Below are 22,517 nucleotides of genomic sequence, written 5' to 3' on the forward strand. Positions count from 1 at the left end.
GGGAACATTCATTTCGATAAGTGCTACTCCTAACCGAGCAGTATTCCTATTTAAGAGTTGAAAATAGTTTCCATTGCTAAAACCCATTGTTTTTTTACTCATTTATCTATGGTGGAGGTGTAAAAACCAGGTCCAGAAAGTAAAAATCCAAACCTTGTATTTCCTCCACCCATGCACCACACCAGCAGATTCTAGTCAACACCACTCCTCAACTAGGTAGGGGAAACTAGCTAATGACATCAGCTGGTTTAGTAACATGGTTGGAACAAATACACGGTTTGGACATTTACTTTCTGGACCTGGTTTTTACACCTCTGATCTATGGTAATAAGTGAGCTCTATCAATATCAAAAAGGCCAAAGAAAAAGAAAAGAGCTGGAATTATTTTAACACAATTGACTGCAACCCACATGTAAATATTCAAGCAGAAATTGTATTTTGAGCAGTCTGCCAGAGTACAGCAGAGCAGGGACACAAACGGGGTACCAACACAACCGAGAATGAGAGATGCTCTGATGTCATCAGTCGCTAGGTGTGGATTCAAACATATCATGCAGAGGTTTCACCTGGACTGGACAGGTGCACACTATCAGTAGCCTTGAAAATTCTTAAAAATGTGTATTAAAAATAGCACTACTTAAGTCTGAGCAGTTTGTCTCATAAGCCCGCATTATTTGCATAGGGGAATAAAACTGGATGCATTTCAGCAATTGTTTTATTAATATCAGGAACTCAGTGAGAGGAGGAAAAGCGTATACTTCCCGCTGCGATGTGAGACAAGGTTTATGACAAAACGGCACTAGTTCAGTACATTGATGCTAGTTTCCATGCCATGGGTCCGACCCATGGTTTTTATATATATATATAGTTTAACACGCTTCCTCTGATAATGCAAACAGAAATTGACTTAAAAGAGGACTTAACCATGAAACATTTATAAATCCAAGAGAAAAAAAACCCCCAAAAAACAAAAACAGACCTACCCCAAGGACTTCAGAAATCTGGGTCTGCCCTTTACAACAATTAACCTAAATCACAAGGAAATGAACCAGACACTGGATGGCTTTAAGGCAGATGAACGATTATTTAGGCTTACATCAAGCTTTGCACAAAGAACACACAGCCCAGTAATCAGATCCGCTGGACCTTAGGAGCCGTGGTAAAGCAGCATAGTGCTGAAGAGAGCGTGGTCATAAAACTGCTCCGCTTTCACGGACTTCTGGTGCTCCACTTGGCTGCCTGCACTGCTGTTGGAGATGGTCTCAGGCGTGTCTCTGTAGACATGATGGTGGTAATGGATGATTTCCAGTGTTGGGTCGCACACATTTGGGGGTTGTGGTTGGCTGTGACCATTTGAGGTAATATCTCCAAAGAGTGTTTCACCTGCTGCTAAAATGAGACAAATGGTTTAAAGATACAGGCCACACTTAAATCATTATTAGAAAGCACCCGTTTTGGACCACATTCTTACAGCTCTAGTTAATACGTACGTACCAGGAGAAGAATGAGACATATGCATATAGATTTTCGTTTTGCACAACTATTACATGAGGGCCCATTGACATCAGCAGCTGCGCATGTAGCGCAGAAGTCACTTCGCAAAAACTAGGGAAAACCTCATTAAACTTGGTCACACACAATAATCAATATATTGTGAAATACATTCCATAGTCTTGCATAATTGCCTGTAGTTTGACCTTCGACTTCGATTGCAGTGGGTCACCACCTGATCCTCTTGGTTGCGCCGACAAATAATCAGTGCTGCACGGCACACTGCCCCAATTCCTCTCCCTCATCCACAGCAGTCAAGAAAATCCAACGTCCCCTGCAGACGCCCTCATGTGTCCCAAGCCAAAGCCAGAACCATTAAGCTGCGAAGCCTACGCTGCCTCAGGAAATCAGCCAAATACCAAGAACATCGACCTCTGTTAGTGACCGCCGTCTCAATCAGAAGTGCCCACCTTAAAGTTAATTTGTTATAACCAAGTTACCTGGTACTTTCAGAGACTGAAACGAGTACAGGAACAGACCCCGACTGATGCATACACAGCACATCGAAACAAAAACACAAGCAAGGTTCACCACGACCACGGTGATCAAATGAATCAACATCTTTAATGAGTTTACATGAGCAAAGAAAAAGTTATAACCGCTCAGAACCCTGTTCCAATTTCACAATGCAGGTCCAATTCTCTCAACATTTAAAGCCAACTTAACACGCACCTCTTGTAATGTAAGGTACTACAATTAACAATTTAACAGTTGCCAGATTAAAAAAAACAAAAACAAAACCTGTTTCTCCTGTAAAACAAGACTGGTGGATGTCAAGGTTCTAGTAAACAACAACAACAAGAACAATCAGTCGGTATACAGATGTGCAAGCCCGACTAGTTAGCTTGAGAATTAGTAACATCTGGGAGTGTTCATCACACCGTCACTCACACGGTGGAGAAGAAACAGGTAAACGCTGTCTGTTATGGGACTAAGACGGCAAAGGAAAAACACACCAGGGAAACTCGAGCGCTAGTTTGCCCTAAAACGTTACACAAGCAAATCCCAGAAAAAACTGCACAGCGAAGAATTTTACACGGGCTATATTCATATTGTGAGGATATGCTTTGGCATAGGCTAACGTCTGAGTATAAAACAAAACAACGCAAGCGACTGAGAAATTCAACGAGAGACATTTTCTCAGCACAAGTTTAAAAAAGGGGGCCAAGGCACTTTTAAAATGCCGTAAGAAACATTTTACTGTTCAAGAGCAATGCTACCCAAAGGCTAACAAAACATATCATTTTAAGTCTTTGCCGTGTTTTTTTAAATTCCACTGAAAACCCCGTCACTACGAATCAACATGAAAAAAACTAAAACTTTATTTCATGTGGATCCGAACAATTTCTCTCCTCTTTTAAGAATCACATTTCACACCAACTATCTTCAGCATTATAATATATTCAGCCGTTCCGCCGAAGGTAAACTGGCCCGGTTTGGGAACCATCGACAGTTGCATTGTAAGTTTAGTCTCTCTTGTACCAGCCGCTATGAGTGAACGAGCTACTGCTGAGATCTGCAGACGAGTGTTAACGTTCTGTTTCCTCTCTAAAGATGTTACAAGTGTAATAAAATGATCAATATTAATGCTGCCTTCTGGGCTTGTCCTCAGCCTAAGGCTCATTACTTTATGTAAAGTAAACATGACCTATATATCTGCACTGCGAAGGCCCTCGGCCATAACGGGAATGCTGATCAAGTGTTATCTGGGACACATTGCTGTATAATTGTGCAAAACAAAACTCAGCATTTTTATTAACTGCCTACAACGAACCATGGATTGTACAATAATTTACAGTATAAATCTGAATGCATTAAACCAATCTTATTTGATTTGGGATTTATAAAGAAATCCCCAAACTTTTATCCATCAAAGTATAATTAGGTAAATATTTTTAACAAATACAAGGAAAAGAAGAACTTACAGAACACACAAATATGAATGTATTTCACTAAAATATATCTGTACACCAAGTCAAAAAAACAAACAAAATAAAAACCATATCCCTCTATGCATACAATCTGCAGGAAAAGCATAGCCAGATGACACACCCAAGACATTCTACATAAGTAGGAACATATGTGCGCCAAAACAAACACACATACTCGGACTCAAGGCCTCTACAGGTAGGCATAAGAGTTGGTGCAGCGACAGGGGATCTGCATTGAAGCCACAGTGATGATCTCCAGCTCTTTAGGCAGAGGGCTTGACCTGTCCATTGCCCCTTGGTCCTCACTTTGGTCCATAGGGCCTGGGCCCTGTACTGGAGCAAACCCATTCAGCCCAAATGCAAAGGGTCCTGGCCCACCTGAGCTCACAGCTGCCGCCAACTCCATGTTCATGCTTTCCATCTGGACCTCTCCATCATGACCCAGTTGCCCGTTCCCATTCTGAATTCCTGGTGGCATGCCCAGACCTGAGAACCAACAGGGACACCATGTGGATGAAAGAGGTATAAATGGTATATTCTCTTCAACAAAACAGCAGAGCCCCATTCGATGACAACTTCCAGCAGCTTAAAATATTTAGAAAGTGTATCAGATGTGCTTGTGAGATTATGATTTTCCTTGCTAGCACATCGAGTGAAAGCCCATTTCTGGCTTTAAAAATAAACACTGTGTGCCAGGAGCTCGGCAAAACATGTTTTCACTGCAGGCAAAGTTTATTATTTCACTAGATTCCATCAGAAAAATTTACTTCATTTTTACAATCAACCTGCTTTCCAAACAAGTCTGGATATATGAGGTCGTATCATGTTTTCAGTACATAAAAAACACAATCCTAACTCCATGCCTTCATCAAAATCTTAACATTTAAAAATGTGTGCTTCCCTCTCAATACACTATCAGTTGTTTACACCTGGAATTTGTGATCAGATTGCAGTTCCCCACTCCAAACGCAAATAATCACATACATCACTGTGGTGGGGGTGTGTGGTTTCGCCTTGGCTGCAAGCGGAAAGAGGGGGCGTGGCTCGCAGGAGAGCAGATGCGATAGGGAGGCTGATTAGATCATCCTCGTGTGTCAAAACTAACAACCTGTTCTTATATACTGCAGCGAAGCTGGGCCCTGAGGAAGACACAAGGCTGAAGGGAGGCGGAGAAAAGGGGAGCCACTCGTTCTGAAAGGAGAAAGCAAGGAAATGGCTCCGGCACCAGCCCAAGTGAATGAATGAAAGATATTATTAAATAAAGCCTGTGTCAATCACCTAAAACTGTCCACCTTCCTCTCAAACCCTTCCCAGGGCACAGACGTGTCACAGTTACGTAACTTCACACATAGACACGTACAGAAACACCAGGAGTCGAAGCAAACGACATTTAACAAAACGAGACATCCTCCAGCCTCATTTTAATGTGCCATCATGTTATCCATCCATTATCCAAGCCACTTATCCCAGTTGGGGTTGCGGGATGCTGGAGCCTATCCCAGCAGTCACTGGGCGGCAGGCGGGGGAGACACCCTGGACAGGCCGCCAGTCCATCACAGGGCCCACACACACACACACACACACACACACCTAGGGACAATTTAGTATGGCCGAGCACCCGGAGGAAACCCATGCAGACACCATCGTGTTGTCACACAAAATTTGAAGTGCTCCTAAAGAAATAAAGAAATCATCCCATCTCCCAACAGCACTTCTTTTTTCTTTTCATTTCACTCTGTGAAGCACAACAGGTTTTTAAAAAGCTGTGTAAATATACATTATTATGATGATGAAATCAGACTCCTGATCTGACATATTGCATTTAAGAATAGTGTGTTACGGGTAAACAGTTTCACATTACAGAGGCAAGGACACAGCATGTGTGTCACGCCAGACAGAGAAATAATCTGATGAGAAAAAATTAAACGAGTGAATCAGCAGCGTCAGGCTCTGATTGTTTGCCGTCTTTTATTTTGTGTTTAAAATACACAGCAAAAGTTGGAACTCATTCTTAGAACTCGTTATGTGGGGAGATGATGTAAATGGCTGAACACTAGAGTTTGTAATTCTCAACCTGAACACTGTGAGGCTTGACCCGATCACGTTGGTTCAGGCTCAGATTATTTAATTATTGCAGCGGGTTTGAGAGGGTTGGGCTCTGCGCTGCAGTGGATAAATCAAGTTGACGTCAGTTGACTAGGCCGTCTTTAAATGTGGCCTTGGACACATGTGTTTACACCTCAAATGCGACGTGAACAAATGCGTCCCAGGCCACTTCCGAATGTGGCCTGGGCAATTGGATCTCAAAAGACGCATTGAGGACGCATTGGGTGCATTCACACCTGTACTTAGAGCTGTCCACTTGTGATTGGATCACCCAAGACGCATGTTAGTGCCCGGTGTAAACAGCCTCCCTGTTAACTGGCGATACTGAGCTACACAGAACTGTGCTTCAGAGTGTTAAAATAGCACATTAGTCTATTGCACCGGTATATGTGTACTGACATCAGAATCGTGTCTAATGTTAGACATGATTCTGGGTTGTATCTAGCCTTTAGTTCCTTGTGTCTTACAGACTGCTTTAAGCAATAGTTGATTTCAAGGTCAACCAGCAATCCTTGATTCTGCCCAACTCTTTTTTTTTTTTGGATTTCCCCCCCTTTTCTCCCCAATTGTACCCGTCCAATTATGCTACTCTCCCGAGCCGTCCCGGTCGCTGCTCCACCCCCTCTGCTGATCCGGGGAGGGCTGCAGACTACCACACGCCTCCTCCGATACATGTGGAGTCGCCAGCCGCTTCTTTTCACCTGACAGTGAGGAGTTTTGCCAGGGGGACGTAGTGCGTGGGAGGATCACGCTATTTCCTCCAGCTCCCCCCCCCCCCAACAGGCACCCCAACCGACCAGAGGAGGTGCTAGTGCAGTGACCAGGACACATACCCACATCCGGCTTCCCACCCACAGAGACAGCAAATGGTGTCTGTAGGGATGCCCAACCAAGCCGGAGGTAACACAAGGATTCAAACCGGCGATCCCTGTGTTGGTAGGCAACGGAACAGACCGCTACACTACCCAGATGCCCAATTCTTAAATGCAATTATCAAATAGTATTAAGCTCTACAACACCATACATCATCTTGTGCTGAATTGAGTCGAACTTCAACAAAAGTGAGTATCAATTAACTTAACACACGACCCCTCTGTCACTATACACACACAAGCAGAGAATCAGATTTGACTGGTGCTGTGACCTACCATTCGTTCTTGCCTTCTTGATTTGATTGACTTCCATGCCATCAAAGGATCTTTTTCTGTTAGGCGCCCCATTCAGGAGGCTTCGTCCCTGGATAGTGGGGGAAGAGTGTTCCCCATTCTGGGAAGTGCCGTTAAGGCAAAACCCAGTGAGCTGGCCATTGGACTGAGCCAGGTTCTGTTGACGGTTCTGGGCATTGGAAAGGACCTCAGCACACTCACGGAAGCCCTGGGCATGGGCCAGGTCAGCGGCAGTCAGCCCACTGGCATTCCTCATACTGCGTAATAGGAAAGGAGAGTGTTAGAGACTTGACTTTTTTTTGTTTACCACATATACAAAAGCACTCACATACACACATGCGCACATCCAAACTCAATAAAGTCAATATGCACACACACACACACACACACACACATACACACACACACACACACACACACACACACACACACACACACACACACACACACACACACACACAAATAGACATAGTGGCTGAGCTGTTCTACCCTCTCACATTCTCGTCATCTCACATGAGGATGACGATTGATCCTTTTTGGATCATTTTCATCTTGAATAATACAACTAACATCTGGAAACAAAACACCCAAAATAAGGGGAAAATAATTGTCTGCTGCAAAAGGGCATGATTAAGATGACTGAGCATGCACACATTTAATGTAACTGTTGGCTAAAATAATCTGACCTATCATCTCGTTTACACTATCCATTTTAATGTACTCCAAAGGAACTTGAGGAGGCACAGTAACTGGGGCGACGTCAATCTTTCCGAGACTTCAGTCTCAGGGAGTCCTGGACATCAAGTAGAATTCACAAGAAAAGGATGACCTCCTGACGCATTTTCACCATCAACAACATAGCCGGAGGACATTTCCAAGGTTCACAGGAATGGAAGGAAATGGCACTTTCAAAGGCTTGTTCTCGAGAAGCCACACAGAAGGAGAACGACGGCCAAGAATTTGTACAGTGTAGATAAGTGGGTGAGCACATTATGTGCAAGTGTACATAATCTGGGAACGTGTGCAAAGAGGGAGGCGAAAAAGAAAAAAGTTAATAATTAGGAGGTGGTGGGTAGTTAGGAGCCTGAAGTCAAGGAGCAGAAACCGGAAAGATTAAGGATTTTTTTTCCAAGGAATGAGTTGGGGAGGGTTATGAGTCCTCAGGTCCATCCAGTGAAATACAAAGTTTGAAGGGACAGCTGTGTCCATCGGGGGGTTAAAGACAACCATTATTAAAAACGGAGAATGAAACAAGGACATGACAGCATACTGTAGACCAGGAAGATGGAAAGAGACATTCAAGCATCTGGCCGTTATTTCTTGACATGTGGGAGATTTAAAGACCTGGCCTAAGTAGTCTACATTTTGTTTGTTTTGACATGTGAACTATGAATGGTCCAATCAGCCTGACAGTAAGGCATTTGTAAGGCGACTACCATTGTGGATTCAAAATGTGTGCATGACTTCCAGTTGCGTTAAGCATTCCCAGTTGCAGCAGGAGTTTTTGTGATCTTTAAGTGGGATAATGAATGAGCAAACAGCAAATGCAACATATGAGAGATTGTTTCCTCAACTTACCCCGAAAGGAGGGTCGAAAACAGTTTTCACTGTCAAATTTCTGACTTCAATACTTTGTGATGGGTATGGCAGCAATGTCATGGGGGGGGGGGGGGGGGATGAGGGAAAATAATTTGACCGTGAAAATGAGAGAAATGGTACACTTCACATCATTACCTCAAAAGAAATTTAACTTCCTACAACTGCCTCAACATTATTTAGGTATATGTGAACAGTGTTCAATGGATTTGCAGCCAAAGTAATGTCACAAAACAGAACTGTATCGGAGGCTGAGGCCTGAAGCTTCCATGCAGGCATAAAGGTTAGAAATTCAAGTGGGCCACTGCTTACTGCTGTTTGCTAGACCTTCATTTACAATTACAATTACATCAATAAATATGAAACGGGAAAGATGAAATGTGTCAACTGCTATTATTAAGCTTATCAAGCTGAAGTCCATGAACCAACGTTACCATTTGCAAATATCCCAGTTGGAAATATCAACCATATTAATCTACATTTGGTAGAAAGGTCCCGCAGAACACCGTGGTTGTCCTGGCAGACTGTAATCATACTTTCCAAGCTGAATTTCACGTTTTGGTCTGAGCTACTCCACTAAGTGACCAATCTTGAGGAACTGTGGTACCTACACTGTTAATGAAAGCTATTGTTTCAGTGGGGTTTTTTTATTTAATTTTATGAAAGCCTTTTTGTACAGGGTTGTTCATCTGTATTGATATCGTTTCACGATGTATGAGGTTTTGCTGCACATCATTTGCCCACTGGGATTGTAATAAAGACTGAACTGAACCGAGCAGTGAACAAAAGAGGTCTTTCAGCTCCACTGCTGGGATGGCAGAAAGAAAATATTTTCAATGGCTCCACTGAGACACAAGTACACTTGTTCTGGATATAAATGTCACAGCGTTCTGATGCAAAATGAATTCCTGGGGAAAACAATTACATCTTTGTGTAAGAACCAGGACCTCTAGTCCACATCTCCAGGTGCTTACCTTCCATTTCAACTACAATTAATGGAACAATAAAACCCATTTGACATGGATGGCACAACACCAAGGAAAAAGTAGATCTCATACGAGGGGAGACGTACTAATTTGGTGCTTCAACAACTGCAAAACACTAAGATAAAACCCCTAGATTTAACTTTAAGTTATCATGTAGTCGCAGCAAATGACATTGCCTTCCATACACCATTATTGGAGTCTTGAGTTTTGTGGTTACTGTTTGCTCATTCATACATGGATTATTAACTGTTCTTTCTCTTAAACCTTATCTAAAACAGGTGTGCAATAAAAAGAAAAACATTTGTCAGGAAATAGTGCACATGACAGTTTCTGTAGAATCAAAAATAAAAAATCACATTAACTTGCATACACATTCCCCACCCCATTAAATTAACGCTTCCACAAGATTTTAAAATGTTCAGATTAAGACTTTTTTGGGGGGGGACAAGATAGAGTGGTCTCACTAAGGAATACATTTTCTACCATCCAAATATAGCTGCTTCGTTTCAAGCTCCTCATGAATCATCACTAGTGCCACATGGACACAAATAAAACGTTTTTGTAATGGGGACGCCCTCCTGGACCGATGGTCTCGTTACACGGGAGGGAACAGCAGGACAAATGAATGAAAGTAGCTACCGAGATAATGAACACCTGACGACCAAGTACCGGAGAAAGAATCGTTTTGCTGGTCAGACACCAGTGGTCAGATACCATCAACAAAATCACTATTTGGTCTTTCTTTGGTAAACTATATTAACCAAGTTAACCACGTAATCATTAATGGTCATTTGAAGGTGACAGAAGGTCCTTCAGAACTCTGACCCGGGGGAAAATCATGCCGGGTTTCAAGCAGAATAACAATAGCAGACGCACCAGTAAAAATTATACCAGAAGTTGAAATTTTTCCAAAATGTCTTAATTGTCTTGTGTCATATATTATCTCTGAAAGACTAGATTTCCTCATTGTCTTTCATTCAATCTCGTCTGGTCCCATGGAGGATACCTTTAGTATAAAGAATTAAGGGAGAGAAAAACGCAAAAACATTATCATCATTTTGCTCCAGAGGAACCAGGTTTTGGACTAATAATAGCCCTCATAGGCAGGACTGCTTTGATTCACAACTGACAAAACAAAATGTATTTTGAATTTCTAGGGTAAAGTCCTGCCTGCTAACTGCAACAAACTGTTCACAAGACCGACGTCATTATTCTGAAAGGTATTCAGAGAAATGTTAAATAAATTTTACTTTGGACAATTCAGATGCATTCTGGGGGATTATCAATATTTCCTGATTTGCTTTAACACTCGCTCAGTGCAAACTTTCCCAATTTAGAAGTAAAACAATAAAATTTCTTGGAACCCCAGGTGGTCTAGAAATTTTTAATGTAGATTTCAACTCATTACAATAGCTCTAGTTGGACAATTTAACTTGGGATCTTAAATTTTAATACTTTCCTCAATTTTGCCCATACTTTTAATGTAAAAAAATAAATAAAAATAGTGCACTTAAATCAAAAGTAAGAAAACAGCCCATGATAAGAGCGAAGGCTTATTTACAACGATGTTGAAAGCCAGTAAGAAATATTCCTTGACAGTGAGACCAGACATCTGTGCACTCGATGCAGAGGTGTAAAAACCAGGTCCAGAAAGTAAAAGTCCAAACCATGTATTTGCTCTACTCATGCACTACACCAGCAGATTCTAGTCAACAGCACTCCTCAACTAGGTAGGGAAAACTAGTTAATGAAATCAGCTGGTTTAGTAACATGGTTGGAACAAATACACGGTTTGGACATTTACTTTCTGGACCTGGTTTTTACACCTCTGACTCAATGTATGCGAGCGATCACGGGCGTGATCCCCAGATTTGGTTTTATTCATTTGCCATACAAATTAAAAAAAAGGAAGCGTTAATTCTTTGAAAATGCCTGGTATGCTTTGCTTTTCCGTCCTAAGCACACAATCAGTATCCTGTCTCGCTATTAGCTAACCCTCCAGAGGCAACCTATAATCATGCTACACGTTGACATGGGACTCACATGATTAAACCTGTCCACATTAACGGCTCCTATGGTTAGTTAACAAAATAACAAAAATAAAAAAACAGAAAAACTGGATACAGGAACAGTCATGAATAATAAGCAAAGCATGCAGGTCTAAATTTTGTTTTTTAACTTTTTCTTTTTTCTTGTTTTGATTTATAAAGTCCTAGCATTAAAACCAATCACCGCAAGAAATACCTCAACAGTTTGCCAGTGTGTAGATAGGAAGCGATAGTGAGAACACTCAATGCCACAACAGTGCGGCTATCCCAGGGAACGGGGCAGACTCAGCAGTGTCTATTCTCCCCCTTTCTAGGATTACTTGAAAAAATCACGTCATTTCCAATTCAATGGCTGCAAAACATTAAGACGTATGGTTCTGTTTCTGTTAACAGTACAGAAAAGGTTGCTGGTTTTTCTTTACTAATTGTCACTTTCATAAAGGAAAGGGTGACAGAGATTAGATGTCAAAACAGACTGTATATCATTATATATATATAGGGTTAATACTGTAAGTGACAGAAAATAAAACAATTCTTTGTACTAATGTGAAATATTCTGTACAATAAAATGACAGTGAAGAACCATTGCAACATGATGATTGTTAGCATTACACAGTTAATAGTTCAGATAATGTTGCTGTGCCAGTCTAACCTATCTCAATGAGCTGCTAGGCTATTCTCTTTGCACTGTTCTACCCATCAGCAGCCTCTATGCACTATCCTAGTTGTTGCTAAAATACTAATGGACAACCCTAACACTTTGAGGCTCATGACAAATAGAAAATAATTTTAAAAAATAAAAGTGTTATTCCTGCTTTGTTTTTGGGGTTGTTATTATTGATTATTTGTTATTATTATTTTATTTTTTATGATTAATTGAGGGGAGTTATCATTTCAGTTACCTTTCCTATTTTGTAAATATAACCAGAAATCATTATAACTGTCTTTACTTTTGGAATGATCCTTTGTTATCTTTATATTTGATCTGAAATTCCTTAAACACTGGGATGGGATTGATTTGTTCTTCTGAAATGACTGCGTTTCTATAGTAATTTTCCAGTCTGAGGACACACAGCACTTCGCCTTGAAATGACTGCAACACATTCCAGTACGATTGGCCCCAGTGGGAATCAAACCACAAGCCTCTGACACATTGGTGCCATGCTTAAGGGGCATGCTGCCATAAAACCAGGCGTGAGAAAGCTGCACTCTTCCCAGTCAAGGAATGCAGTCAAGAAATTGGATGGGTCTCATGGGTGCAAAATCAAGGGACAAACACGACTTCTTCAAAGACATGATGGCGCCATTTTCCGCCAGTTCATTATAAGGCTGTGAGAACGACATCCAGGCAGGTCGGAAAACAAGAATAGTATCTTCTGGGTAAAAGCACGTTTGCCAGAATGGAAGGATGTTTGTCAGTGTACTCCTCCAGATTTCTCCCATCGGTGTCCTTAACTAAATAGGTAGAATGCCATAACCTTAAAATGTTACTGGGTTTAGTTATAATTCCTTCCAACATTCTACCCAAATGGAATAATAATTTTTTTGAAAATAAATGGTTGCAAGAAACATGTAGACCCAGAACTACTTGCTTTGGAGTTCAGGAATTTAGAGTCCTGATAGGGGGGATTCTAATGTGAAAGAAGCTTCGGGACAGGTTTTTGACATGTTGGTTGTAAAGTGGCACACTTGGAAGGGTAAAACTGAATGACCTCTGAATACCAAAGGTTCAAAGGTAAGACATGGCAATCCGAGTCAGTCAGATAACAGGGGTCCTGCTCAGCACTCAAATTTCCAAGGAAAAGGGCAACACGAAATATGATTCCTGTTTGGCAAGGAATAAGGAAAGGCTCTTCTTGGGTAATGGAAAGCAAGGAGCAAGTCAAAACAAATAAAGAGCAGGATTTGAGGGGCTGATATGAAGTCCATTAGAAAATGCACTGCCCTTTACAAAGCAACTAACTGTACAGAAACCATACGAAGCAGTTGTAGGATAGGACCAATAATAGTAAAAGCAGGTTCAGAGCAGCAAATACTGGAATTTCAGATCAAATCCAATTCTTTTATTCATTTAGTCCTGCATCAATTTTAATATCTCGACAAAACCACCTCTGAAAGATAAGCAGTCACTGTTACAAAGTTAGATCTTCCTTTTATGATATTTTTTTCATTTAATACATATATAGTAACAAGAACACGTAATAAGAATGAGAAAAATATTAAAAATATATAAATATTGTATCAAAATAATATATCAATGTATTACATAATGTCAATGAATTACGGCATCATTGGTCCAACAGCATGTAAATTAACAAGGCGTCTAATTTAACAATATTTATTACATTGTTAGCTAGGTTAGATTTTAAAGACTTTAAAGACTACTGTTATAATTTAAACAGAAAAGTAGAATAATCTAGATTGGAAAAAAATACATCTTTATCATTTTCAAAACTATCATAGCTCATGCAACTCCCTATGAAATATTCCATTATAAAATGAAGCAGGATCGTTTTACACATGCTGCTCCTTGAAGCCTTGGTGAGGAGATGAGTGTATCGAGGTTACCTAGAGGACCCATTATAAACTTACCATGACACTTCTTCATCTATATCTAAACTGACCAATATCAGCATCGTGGTATGCTAACCATACTGAAACAGTGCCACCCCATTTTCACGTAAAGATTTAAGATATTTTTATACAGAAATTTAGGATCCTGTGTTTTCAATCCAAGAGAGTGCATGCAAGGTTTCTATATGTTCTGAAGCCGTAAATGATGTATTTGTATTACGTAAGTCTGAGAGCATTAGTAAAAACAAACTGTATTTACCGCAATCTACAAACATTTTAAAAAGCTTTTTTAAACTCATCTATAGCCGTTTTTCTTAATATGTATGGAAAAAATAAAATTGTATTTTGTATGTTGTTTATTGTTCAATAAACTTGCTAGGTCTCCTCAACCAATATTCTATATCCATTTTTGATGGACTAACTAATTGCTCAATTAATTGCTAAAAAAGTGTTGAACAAGGGAATATTTTAATCAGGATTAATTCACAAGTTATTTTATAGCCATTGGAATATATCGACTAAGAGTGATTAAGCATCATTAATACACGCATCTGTGATAACTATATTTACATTATAGCGCCTATATTTTAGTGAGGTCTGAAAGTTATCAGAACAGCAATTTTTGTTTTCACCTATTTAATCAAGACACTTGGAAAACACAATTAAGGATTTATATGATGCTATCAGAGACCAAGTTGTTTTGGCCTAGAATTTGTTAACTTGAAATTTTGCATCACCTACAACACCTAACTATGCCAACTACTTTCAGAGTATTCTATCAAAAACTTGTCATGAGCCTCTTCCCCGTCTAGTTTGCCTCTATCTCCCTCTTTATTTCTGGGTCATGAGCTAAAAAGGAAACAGCATGGTAATAAACAAAATCAATGTCTTACATCTGTAAAGGAAATCAGATTATATCATTTTTATTACTAATCAATGTTACTCAGCAGCTCATGACCAAATGCACATCTTAACCAGGCTTGAAGCATCAACTTCACGTCTCCGTAACCGTGGGTTTGACTTAATAAATCATCCAGTCCTGCCAGGGGTTTCACATGCCGTGGAGGATTAAGCCATAACCAGCAGTAAATGGAGCATCACACTGGTTAGCAGTCCACTTACAAACAAAGAGCTTGGTCTTGGTCTCCTGGCACAACTCTCTTGCTAAAAAAATTCACATTATAACTTGCTATAAGGAATACTCTTAACTTTAAAATATTAAGTTTTTCTTCCCCAATTATATATCCCATTATGAGAAAAATACCTCCCAATTTGTCATCCCATGTTTCCCAAAAAAAGCTAACATTCCTCAGTTAAAATTAACAAGGATTGGTAGGTGAGGGTCAATTAGCTATATTGAGAATAGATATTATCAAAAACACAAAACAAACAAACAAACAAAAAACAAAAATACTTAAGAGTACTGAGATAAAGTACTTTTAGTTGATTGCCAATACAGAATATATTTTGCAAAGTAACGTGAAGATAAAAACAGCCGGGACTTTGTGGAAACATATTTTCAAAGTCAGCATATGGTCAATGGAAATCCCTGTTCTAACGAATCCTGACAAAATTAGAAATAGTAAAGAATGCTAACTCAGCGATGGTTAAGTGAAGGATAAAAAAGTAATAACAGAACTTGGCATGTGAAACCCCTGGCAGTTTCTGGTCTCTGGACAAAGGATGCTGTCAGGATGGAAAGGGATACAGCTTATTACAACACTACAATTCTACATGGATTCATAATGTGTTCACTTGAGGAGAAAGTTCATTAAAAAAAGATTAATTTAATTTAACAGATCATCATTATAATAGACTTTGACTGTTTTTTGGGGGTAGACTGAATTAACTTGAACGGTGCTGCGATGATCATCTGCAGCCGGCCTCTACAAACAGAAAACATTTCTTTACATCTTTAATTCACAGCATGTGTGTTTATCCAAACAAATTTCCAAGACTTTTTTTTTAGACCACAATTAAAGTTGATTATGTACATGCCCGTTCCCAAGAGTATTTCTGTGAATAGTCATTAGCGTGGTAAAGCAACTGAAGTGCTGATAATGGGATTGCTGTCTCTTGTATCTGATTTTAATGACTTCACATGGAATATGCTTTACTGAAGTAGGCCAATTGTTTTGGGTGGATGGAAATTTACTGGCCACTGATAAAACACAATGCAAGTAAGTGAGCTTTCCAAATCCAATCATTAAGTCAAAATGTAGAGAACAGGATTGACTGGTGGTGCCTCCTTGTGTATTTGTTTACAAATACATTGAGCACAACAGTAAAAATATATGCTATAATTCTACCAAACCACAAAAACCAGTGCCAGCTATAAGGGTGTGCCTGTAGAGTGCAACTTAGGACAATTTACCCATTAACTTCCTGGATACCTTACAGGTATGACGGTGGCTGATATGGCAAGACCGGTGTCATTCAGTCGACTATTCTACTTGGGAGATTATTCTAATTTATCTGTTCATCTTTAATTATCAGGAGAAATCATAGCATTGTTTATGTCAGATTACACATTCTGAAAAAGTGAAGTAGTGACAAGAGCTAATGTAGAAACCAAATCTTTCAACTGTTTTCGTGCAAGTAAAGAGATATTCTAACAGCGATGCAACCGATGTTGAAGTATGGATTTTGAGTTGATTCATCAAAGATGTACCCTCTTCATACTGACAAGCAAAATATGCTTTGTAGTGAAGGGAAATTGTGCATTTGGTCATCCAGTCCAGCTGTGCATGTAAGACACTAACCAAAACAAAGGTTAACAAAGAAAAACACACTCTCGATTCAACATAGAACATGCAATATGGCCTACTAAGCTAACAGTTGGTCAACCTTGACATTAAGTTGTTCTCATGAATGTGTAATAGGGCTGCTGGATCTGAATTTAAAATTGGTTTGATGTCACATTGTAGAGTTCATCATTTAGAGGTTTTTAAAAATCAAGTTAATAATCGGGATATTAACATTTAGTCCTTACACAAGTAACAGTACCATTCAATTTGAGGCAAGTGTCAAACACCATACTCCAATTTTAGAAGTCTATCAATTAATTATTCTTAATGCATCTAAATAAATTAGCTTTTTTTCAGCAGTGATGTAATTACACCCAGAGAGCAACTTAATGTGAATTGTTGCAACATAAAACAACAATTTCAAGAATTTATCAAGAAAGTGTCACATTTCCAGGGGAGCACCACCAAAACTGTTGCTATATGTCAACAGTACTTTTCACAATCTAATTGTTGAGAGAGCAGGCTGGAGAGGTTACCGCCAAATGTAAATTAAAATTTCCAGGAATTTTATCTCATAACAATGCGAGTATTTATGTAATCAAACTGCATCTACTACTGCTTGTAGCTAACTAACAATCCCTTCTTTAGCCAAACATCTTGTCTGTTATCTTGAGTTGTGCTCTTATAATAACTTATGACTAACTGGTAGACAAAAAGTTTCAAACTCCAATTTCTGGGATCCAACTTAGGGCACCTGTTTTATTAAATGCAGAGTAACAGAGCAAAGGAGCGCTCTATGATGATGGTCCTACGCAGAGGCCAACCTTTTTATGTAGGGTGTGTATAGTCCAGCCATAAAGCATACACAAAAATTAGCTTGCAGAATAACCGCCTGCAGGTGCTCCAGATAATGGACTTGACAATTTTTTATTTTACAATCCCTTCTTTAGCCAAACATCTTGTCTGTTATCTTGAGTTGTGCTCTTATAATAACTTATGACTAACTGGTAGACAAAAAGTTTCAAACTCCAATTTCTGGGATCCAACTTAAGGCACCTGTTTTATTAAATGCAGAGTAACAGAGCAAAGGAGCGCTCTATGGTGATGGTCCTACGCAGAGGCCAACCTTTTTATGTAGGGTGTGTATAGTCCAGCCATAAAGCATACACAAAAATTAGCTTGCAGAATAACCGCCTGCAGGTGCTCCAGATAATGGACTTGACAATTTCTTATTTCCATTTGAGTGATAAACAGATTTATTTTTAACAGGCCTAATGATTAAACCCTAAGAGACATATCCCTTGTATTCTTGATCCTCCCAATAATTTTCCCTAGCTGCACCATTTTAGAAACTGCAGAAGAACGTGACAATTATCTCACAAATTTTCCACACTGCTCTAATTTGGGTTTTGGTGGTGATCCCTTGTGAAAGTGTAGAGGAGATGTTGGGTAGTTAAGAAGGAAAGAGAAAAAAAAGGACAAAGAATGGTGTAACAGGACTTACTCAGCTTTCGCTCCCTGAATCAAGAGAGCGTTGATGCACTCCAGACTGCCTGCTCGAGCAGCCTTGTGGATGGGCGCCTCGCCCACATAGTCCTGAGATGACGGAGATGTGTGGTTATATTTGCGGTTACACATAGAAAAGGGTAGTGTTGAGCACATAAACAGGATCTTGAGCCTAAACAGCACACCCGAGAAGTCAACTTAGAATGTGTAAAGTGTTTACAACGCTGAACATAAATTAAAAGGGATTATTTAACTGATCTTCTCTCCACCGATTTTTCCTTGTACATTTATGAGGTTAAAACTGAAGGCCAGGGAGGACCACAGGGTGTGACTCTGCAAAGCAGAGCTTGAACTTTTCACCCAGACTTCCCGGCCACCCACAAAGCTTCACAGTTACACATTACTAACAGGGCGGAAGAGAGAGGAGGAAAAAAAAGACTGTAGTCAGATAAAGGTTTTTAGCCAACTCATTCCTCCCAACCACACAGAATGTAGGCCATGCTAAAATGCTAATCTCCGCTACTCTAAAATAAACAGTTTCAATACTGAAAATTCAAAGGTGAAAAATCTCAACAAAATACCCCACACAATGATTTTTTTTGTATATGTAACACACGATGAGTATAACCACTGGCCATTGGGAGGAGAGAAAGTCAGTGATGTGTTCCATGACGACCAGACATTATGTAATCATGACCTACTAATCTGATTCTTTTCAGCAGCGCAGTGTAGCGTAAAATGTTGCGGCGCATTTGAAGTCTGGACAGGAAAACATGTTTAAAAAAACAAAGCCAGACAATAGAAGCTTTGGAAGAACAGAAACTTATTAAAAAAGATTTAAGAACTTCAAAGATGTTATATACGATATTCAACACCAGCATCTCAGACCAAATCAAAACAAACCCCCCCCCTTTGCCCCCCCCTTCACGTTTTTGACCATTATTTCATTTGGTTTGGATGGAATATAGATTTTTATAGTACAGGGTTATTTTATTACATTAGCAATGTATTCAGCTTGGTAAGGAGCTATTTATTCGATCTGCCAAGTGAACTAAGTCAATGTAATGTAATTGCTAGCTAGCCTGCTAATGCTAGCTACCTCAAATGCACTAACATGCACACGCGGCTGGACCAGTTTCCAAAACAAAGTAGAGAAACTCGAAATTACATCACAAACAGAGGGGGTATGACTTCATTCCCTGCTAAGGATTGCCATTACTCCACTATCTCTTTACATAGCAAATAGTTGTTTGCTGCTATATTAGAATCAGAATCAGAAACGCTTTGTTTGTCAATTACTGCTTGAAACCTCATAAACAGCACCTTTAATCTGAATCTAGGCCATGAGGAGCATCCAGCAGTTACAGTAAACTGCCAAGAGAGATGATCCCTGAGTTGGGCTGATCCTCTTGATGGGATCAGTCTGAGCTCAGACTGTCACATTGGCTGCTCTGCTTCTCTTCAGTTCACCATGACCATGTTTTGTGTTGCTTTAGATGAGTGGTTTTAATGAAGAGTTATGCAAGGTCCTGTTGTCCCAGTACCATGTGTCAGCATGTACAGGGTAAATCTGCAAGTTGTCAGTGTGTCTCTGTCAAACAACACCTAGACGAATTCCAGCACCCTTTTCATATCTGACCATCACGACTTCGGAGAATGACAAGTCTGAAAATGTTTGTAGTGCGTGCGTGCATGTCTTGCATTGTGGCTACAATCCTGAAAATCCACTTTTTTTTAAGCTAATGTACAACTATGGAGACCATGGTAATTGCAGTGATGTTTGAGCAATCTATCCCAGAGACCCACTGTAAATCAATAGATTCACCACTGCTAATACATCAGTGTCTTTCCCACCACCCAAAAAAAAAAAAAAAAAAAAACATTGGTTGAAACTTGGTTTTCACAATTGATGAAGTATATGTTGATGAAGGTCTTCTACGAGATCATTAGGCATTATCTACTTGTTAGCTACATTTGCACTTCCTCTTTAAACTCACCGCTACCTACATAATTCTACTTTTTGCTGCAATATTGAAGGTATGAACTGTTAGGCAAAAAAAATTTCTTGGGAGAGTCCTAACTAATGCTCACTATCACATTGAGCATTTACAAAAGCCTTCATGAGTTACATATTCAGGGCTTAGCTATTGTCTTAAACACACCTGTGATATAAAGTACCAGAAAAGGACATTAGTTTGCATGTAAATCTTCAGGACTGTAGATTAAAAGTGTGTGTTTTTGTGGTGTGTGGTGGCATCATACCTGTCTGTTGATATCTGCGCCAACTTGAAGTAACCACAACAAGCACTTGGGGTGGCCCCCAAACGCGGCAATATGAGTGGGCGTCTGTGCAAACCTTGAGGTCACAGCGTTCACACTACAGCCCACCTGAACCAGACGCATCACACACTCCAGCTGTCAAAAGCAAAAGAAGAGATTAGGGAAAAAAAGGCAACAAGAAAGAGACAACTGGGGGAAGTATGAACCACAGCAATTAGTCCTCGACTATTGGGAAAAAATGCATTGTTGAGAGCAGATAGATTAGTCAAGGGATACCTCCATTTTGTCTACAGACACTAGACCTGGCACTCCACTGACGGATGCAAAGTAAATGTTTCCCGTGTCACACAACTAAAGAGATGGCACGTTTGTGTGCGTGTGTGTTGTTTATACAAATTGTGGTATCCAAAATCCCGTGTTGCCTCAGAGGCTGCTGTCATTCAGCCCCATACTTCATATTTTCAATACGGGGAAAGCTAATAACTAACAAAAAGGAGCAACAAATAAAGACATCAGTTTGGTCCCATTTACAAATCTTTTTTTCCTCGTTCACTCGGCTAAGTGTTACTGACAAAACCGCCGAGTTCGAGCTTTCATCGCCAACTGTTTTCATACGTCCTTTTGTGCAAAGAACTGCAGAAACGGGAGGAAAATCTTGTAAGTGGAACAGTCTTGATCGGTAACGTTCCCGCTCAAACGCCATAGGCGCCGATGTAAATCAGGAACCCGGACCAGAAAGTGGCGGACATTACTGCGCGCACCGTTTACCGCCGGTCCATTTTACGCTAAATAAACAACACTAACCGACACTAGAGGGCTTAAGTATGGTAATTGGCGCCTTTGATCAAACCAAACGCATATAAGCCAAAGTTCCGCTGAAGATAAAAAAAGGGGGGGTTAGCGAACCTATAGAGGTGTATTGATTTAGCTAAAAGCCAATTTGTCCGGCCCGCTCCTGGCGGTCGTCGATTTAGCCGACGGCTTGCTAGCTCGTCGGCTAAAACTTAGCAAATGGCGAAGCCTTCGCTCGCTCACTCCCCCCGGGAGGCGCGAGCCCCGTCTTTGTCGGTCTTTGTCACCAAAAAAATCCGCCAACTCCGAGGCGCACGGAACGGCGGAAACGGGAGCCTCGCCGGTACCTTTCCGAAGTGAGCGGCCCAGTGGATGGGTGTCCAGCCGTAAAAAGTGTCCTCCACCGTCAGGTCGGCCGGGTGGGTGATGCCCCGGAGTAGGGCGCACAGCACTTCGACGTCTCCATCCCTACACGCGCGGTGAAGAGGGAAACGGACGCTGAGCACCTCCTCGCTGGAGAACCCCGACTCGTTACCTACCGACATTATAGCAAAGAAAGGCGGGAGAGGTCACAAGAAATCCGTCAACTGCGCGGAAAAAGCGGTGGCCGGGCCGCGTTCGCGTTTTCTTTGCAGTCGCGGTTAGTGGTTACGGATGGAGCCTCTCGCCGCCCTGCCTACGTGCTCTGGGTCTGCCCGACAACACGAAGCGAGAGCGTACACTCGAGTGAAACTCGAGAAGCACCGAGCGAGCTGGAAACCCCGCACTGGATTCCACGCCCTGCGGATCGCGTTCAGAAGGACCGCCTGCAGGTCGCCGGAAAGAAAAGGAGCGGGGGGGGGGGGGCGGAACGTGTGAGAGACGCGTACCGCGACGACTCGCAACCCTCGAAAAGGTCCCCTAAAGTTCAGATAGTTGGGGAAACAAATCCGGTTGACATTCCGAAAAACTCAACATCTCGCCCAGCAAAGCAGATGCAGGTCTTACATGTATTTGGATTTTCCTATTCACCGCGTCTTACAGTGAATACACTCGTCAAGACCTGCACCCTTGACTGTGCAATTACTTTGTCGCAAATCCATTAATACTACTTCATATAATACTGCTGACATATGATTGCTATGTAGCAAATGTACTAAAAATAATAATACTAGTAATACTTCATCTGCTACCACTTCCGGCTGCTCCCGTTAGGGGTCGCCACGACGGATCGTCTGTTTCCATTTCTTCCTGT

The 22,517-nt window shown here is 40.8% G+C and overlaps 1 protein-coding gene across 3 annotated transcripts; it reads right to left on the minus strand.

The window, feature by feature from the left end:
* Window positions 1-420: 420 nt before the first annotated feature.
* Window positions 421-22,013, minus strand: ankrd10b (ankyrin repeat domain 10b). 3 transcript variants are annotated; one of them, XM_056289248.1, is made up of 6 exons: window positions 21,631-22,012; window positions 20,474-20,626; window positions 18,210-18,301; window positions 6,737-7,011; window positions 3,861-3,968; window positions 421-1,389 (listed from the first exon to the last, which is right to left on the minus strand). In XM_056289248.1, exons 1-6 carry the CDS (start codon window positions 21,826-21,828, stop codon window positions 1,148-1,150), a joined length of 1,068 nt encoding a protein of 355 aa, XP_056145223.1. In that variant the 5' UTR covers window positions 21,829-22,012; the 3' UTR covers window positions 421-1,147. The 3 variants fall into 3 exon arrangements, with proteins under 3 accessions (XP_056145223.1, XP_056145224.1, XP_056145225.1); XM_056289249.1 differs by having other exon boundaries at window positions 422-1,386; window positions 21,631-22,011; XM_056289250.1 differs by having other exon boundaries at window positions 1,251-1,389; window positions 3,658-3,968; window positions 21,631-22,013.
* Between the last annotated feature and the right edge of the window lie 504 nt (window positions 22,014-22,517).

Source organism: Lampris incognitus, chromosome 11, assembly GCF_029633865.1.
Source record: "Lampris incognitus isolate fLamInc1 chromosome 11, fLamInc1.hap2, whole genome shotgun sequence".
Taxonomy (NCBI): Eukaryota; Metazoa; Chordata; class Actinopteri; order Lampriformes; family Lampridae; genus Lampris; species Lampris incognitus.

Coding starts and splice junctions, on each gene's coding strand:
- ankrd10b (XM_056289248.1), bottom strand. CDS start 21,828: ATGTCGGTAGGTAACGAGTCGGGGTTCTCCAGCGAGGAGGTGCTCAGC. Junction 18,302..20,473: donor GCGCAGATATCAACAGACAG/GTATGATGCCAC, acceptor CCGTCATCTCAG/GACTATGTGGGCGAGGCGCC. Junction 1,390..3,860: donor GGCGGCAGCTGTGAGCTCAG/GTGGGCCAGGAC, acceptor GTCTCATTTTAG/CAGCAGGTGAAACACTCTTT.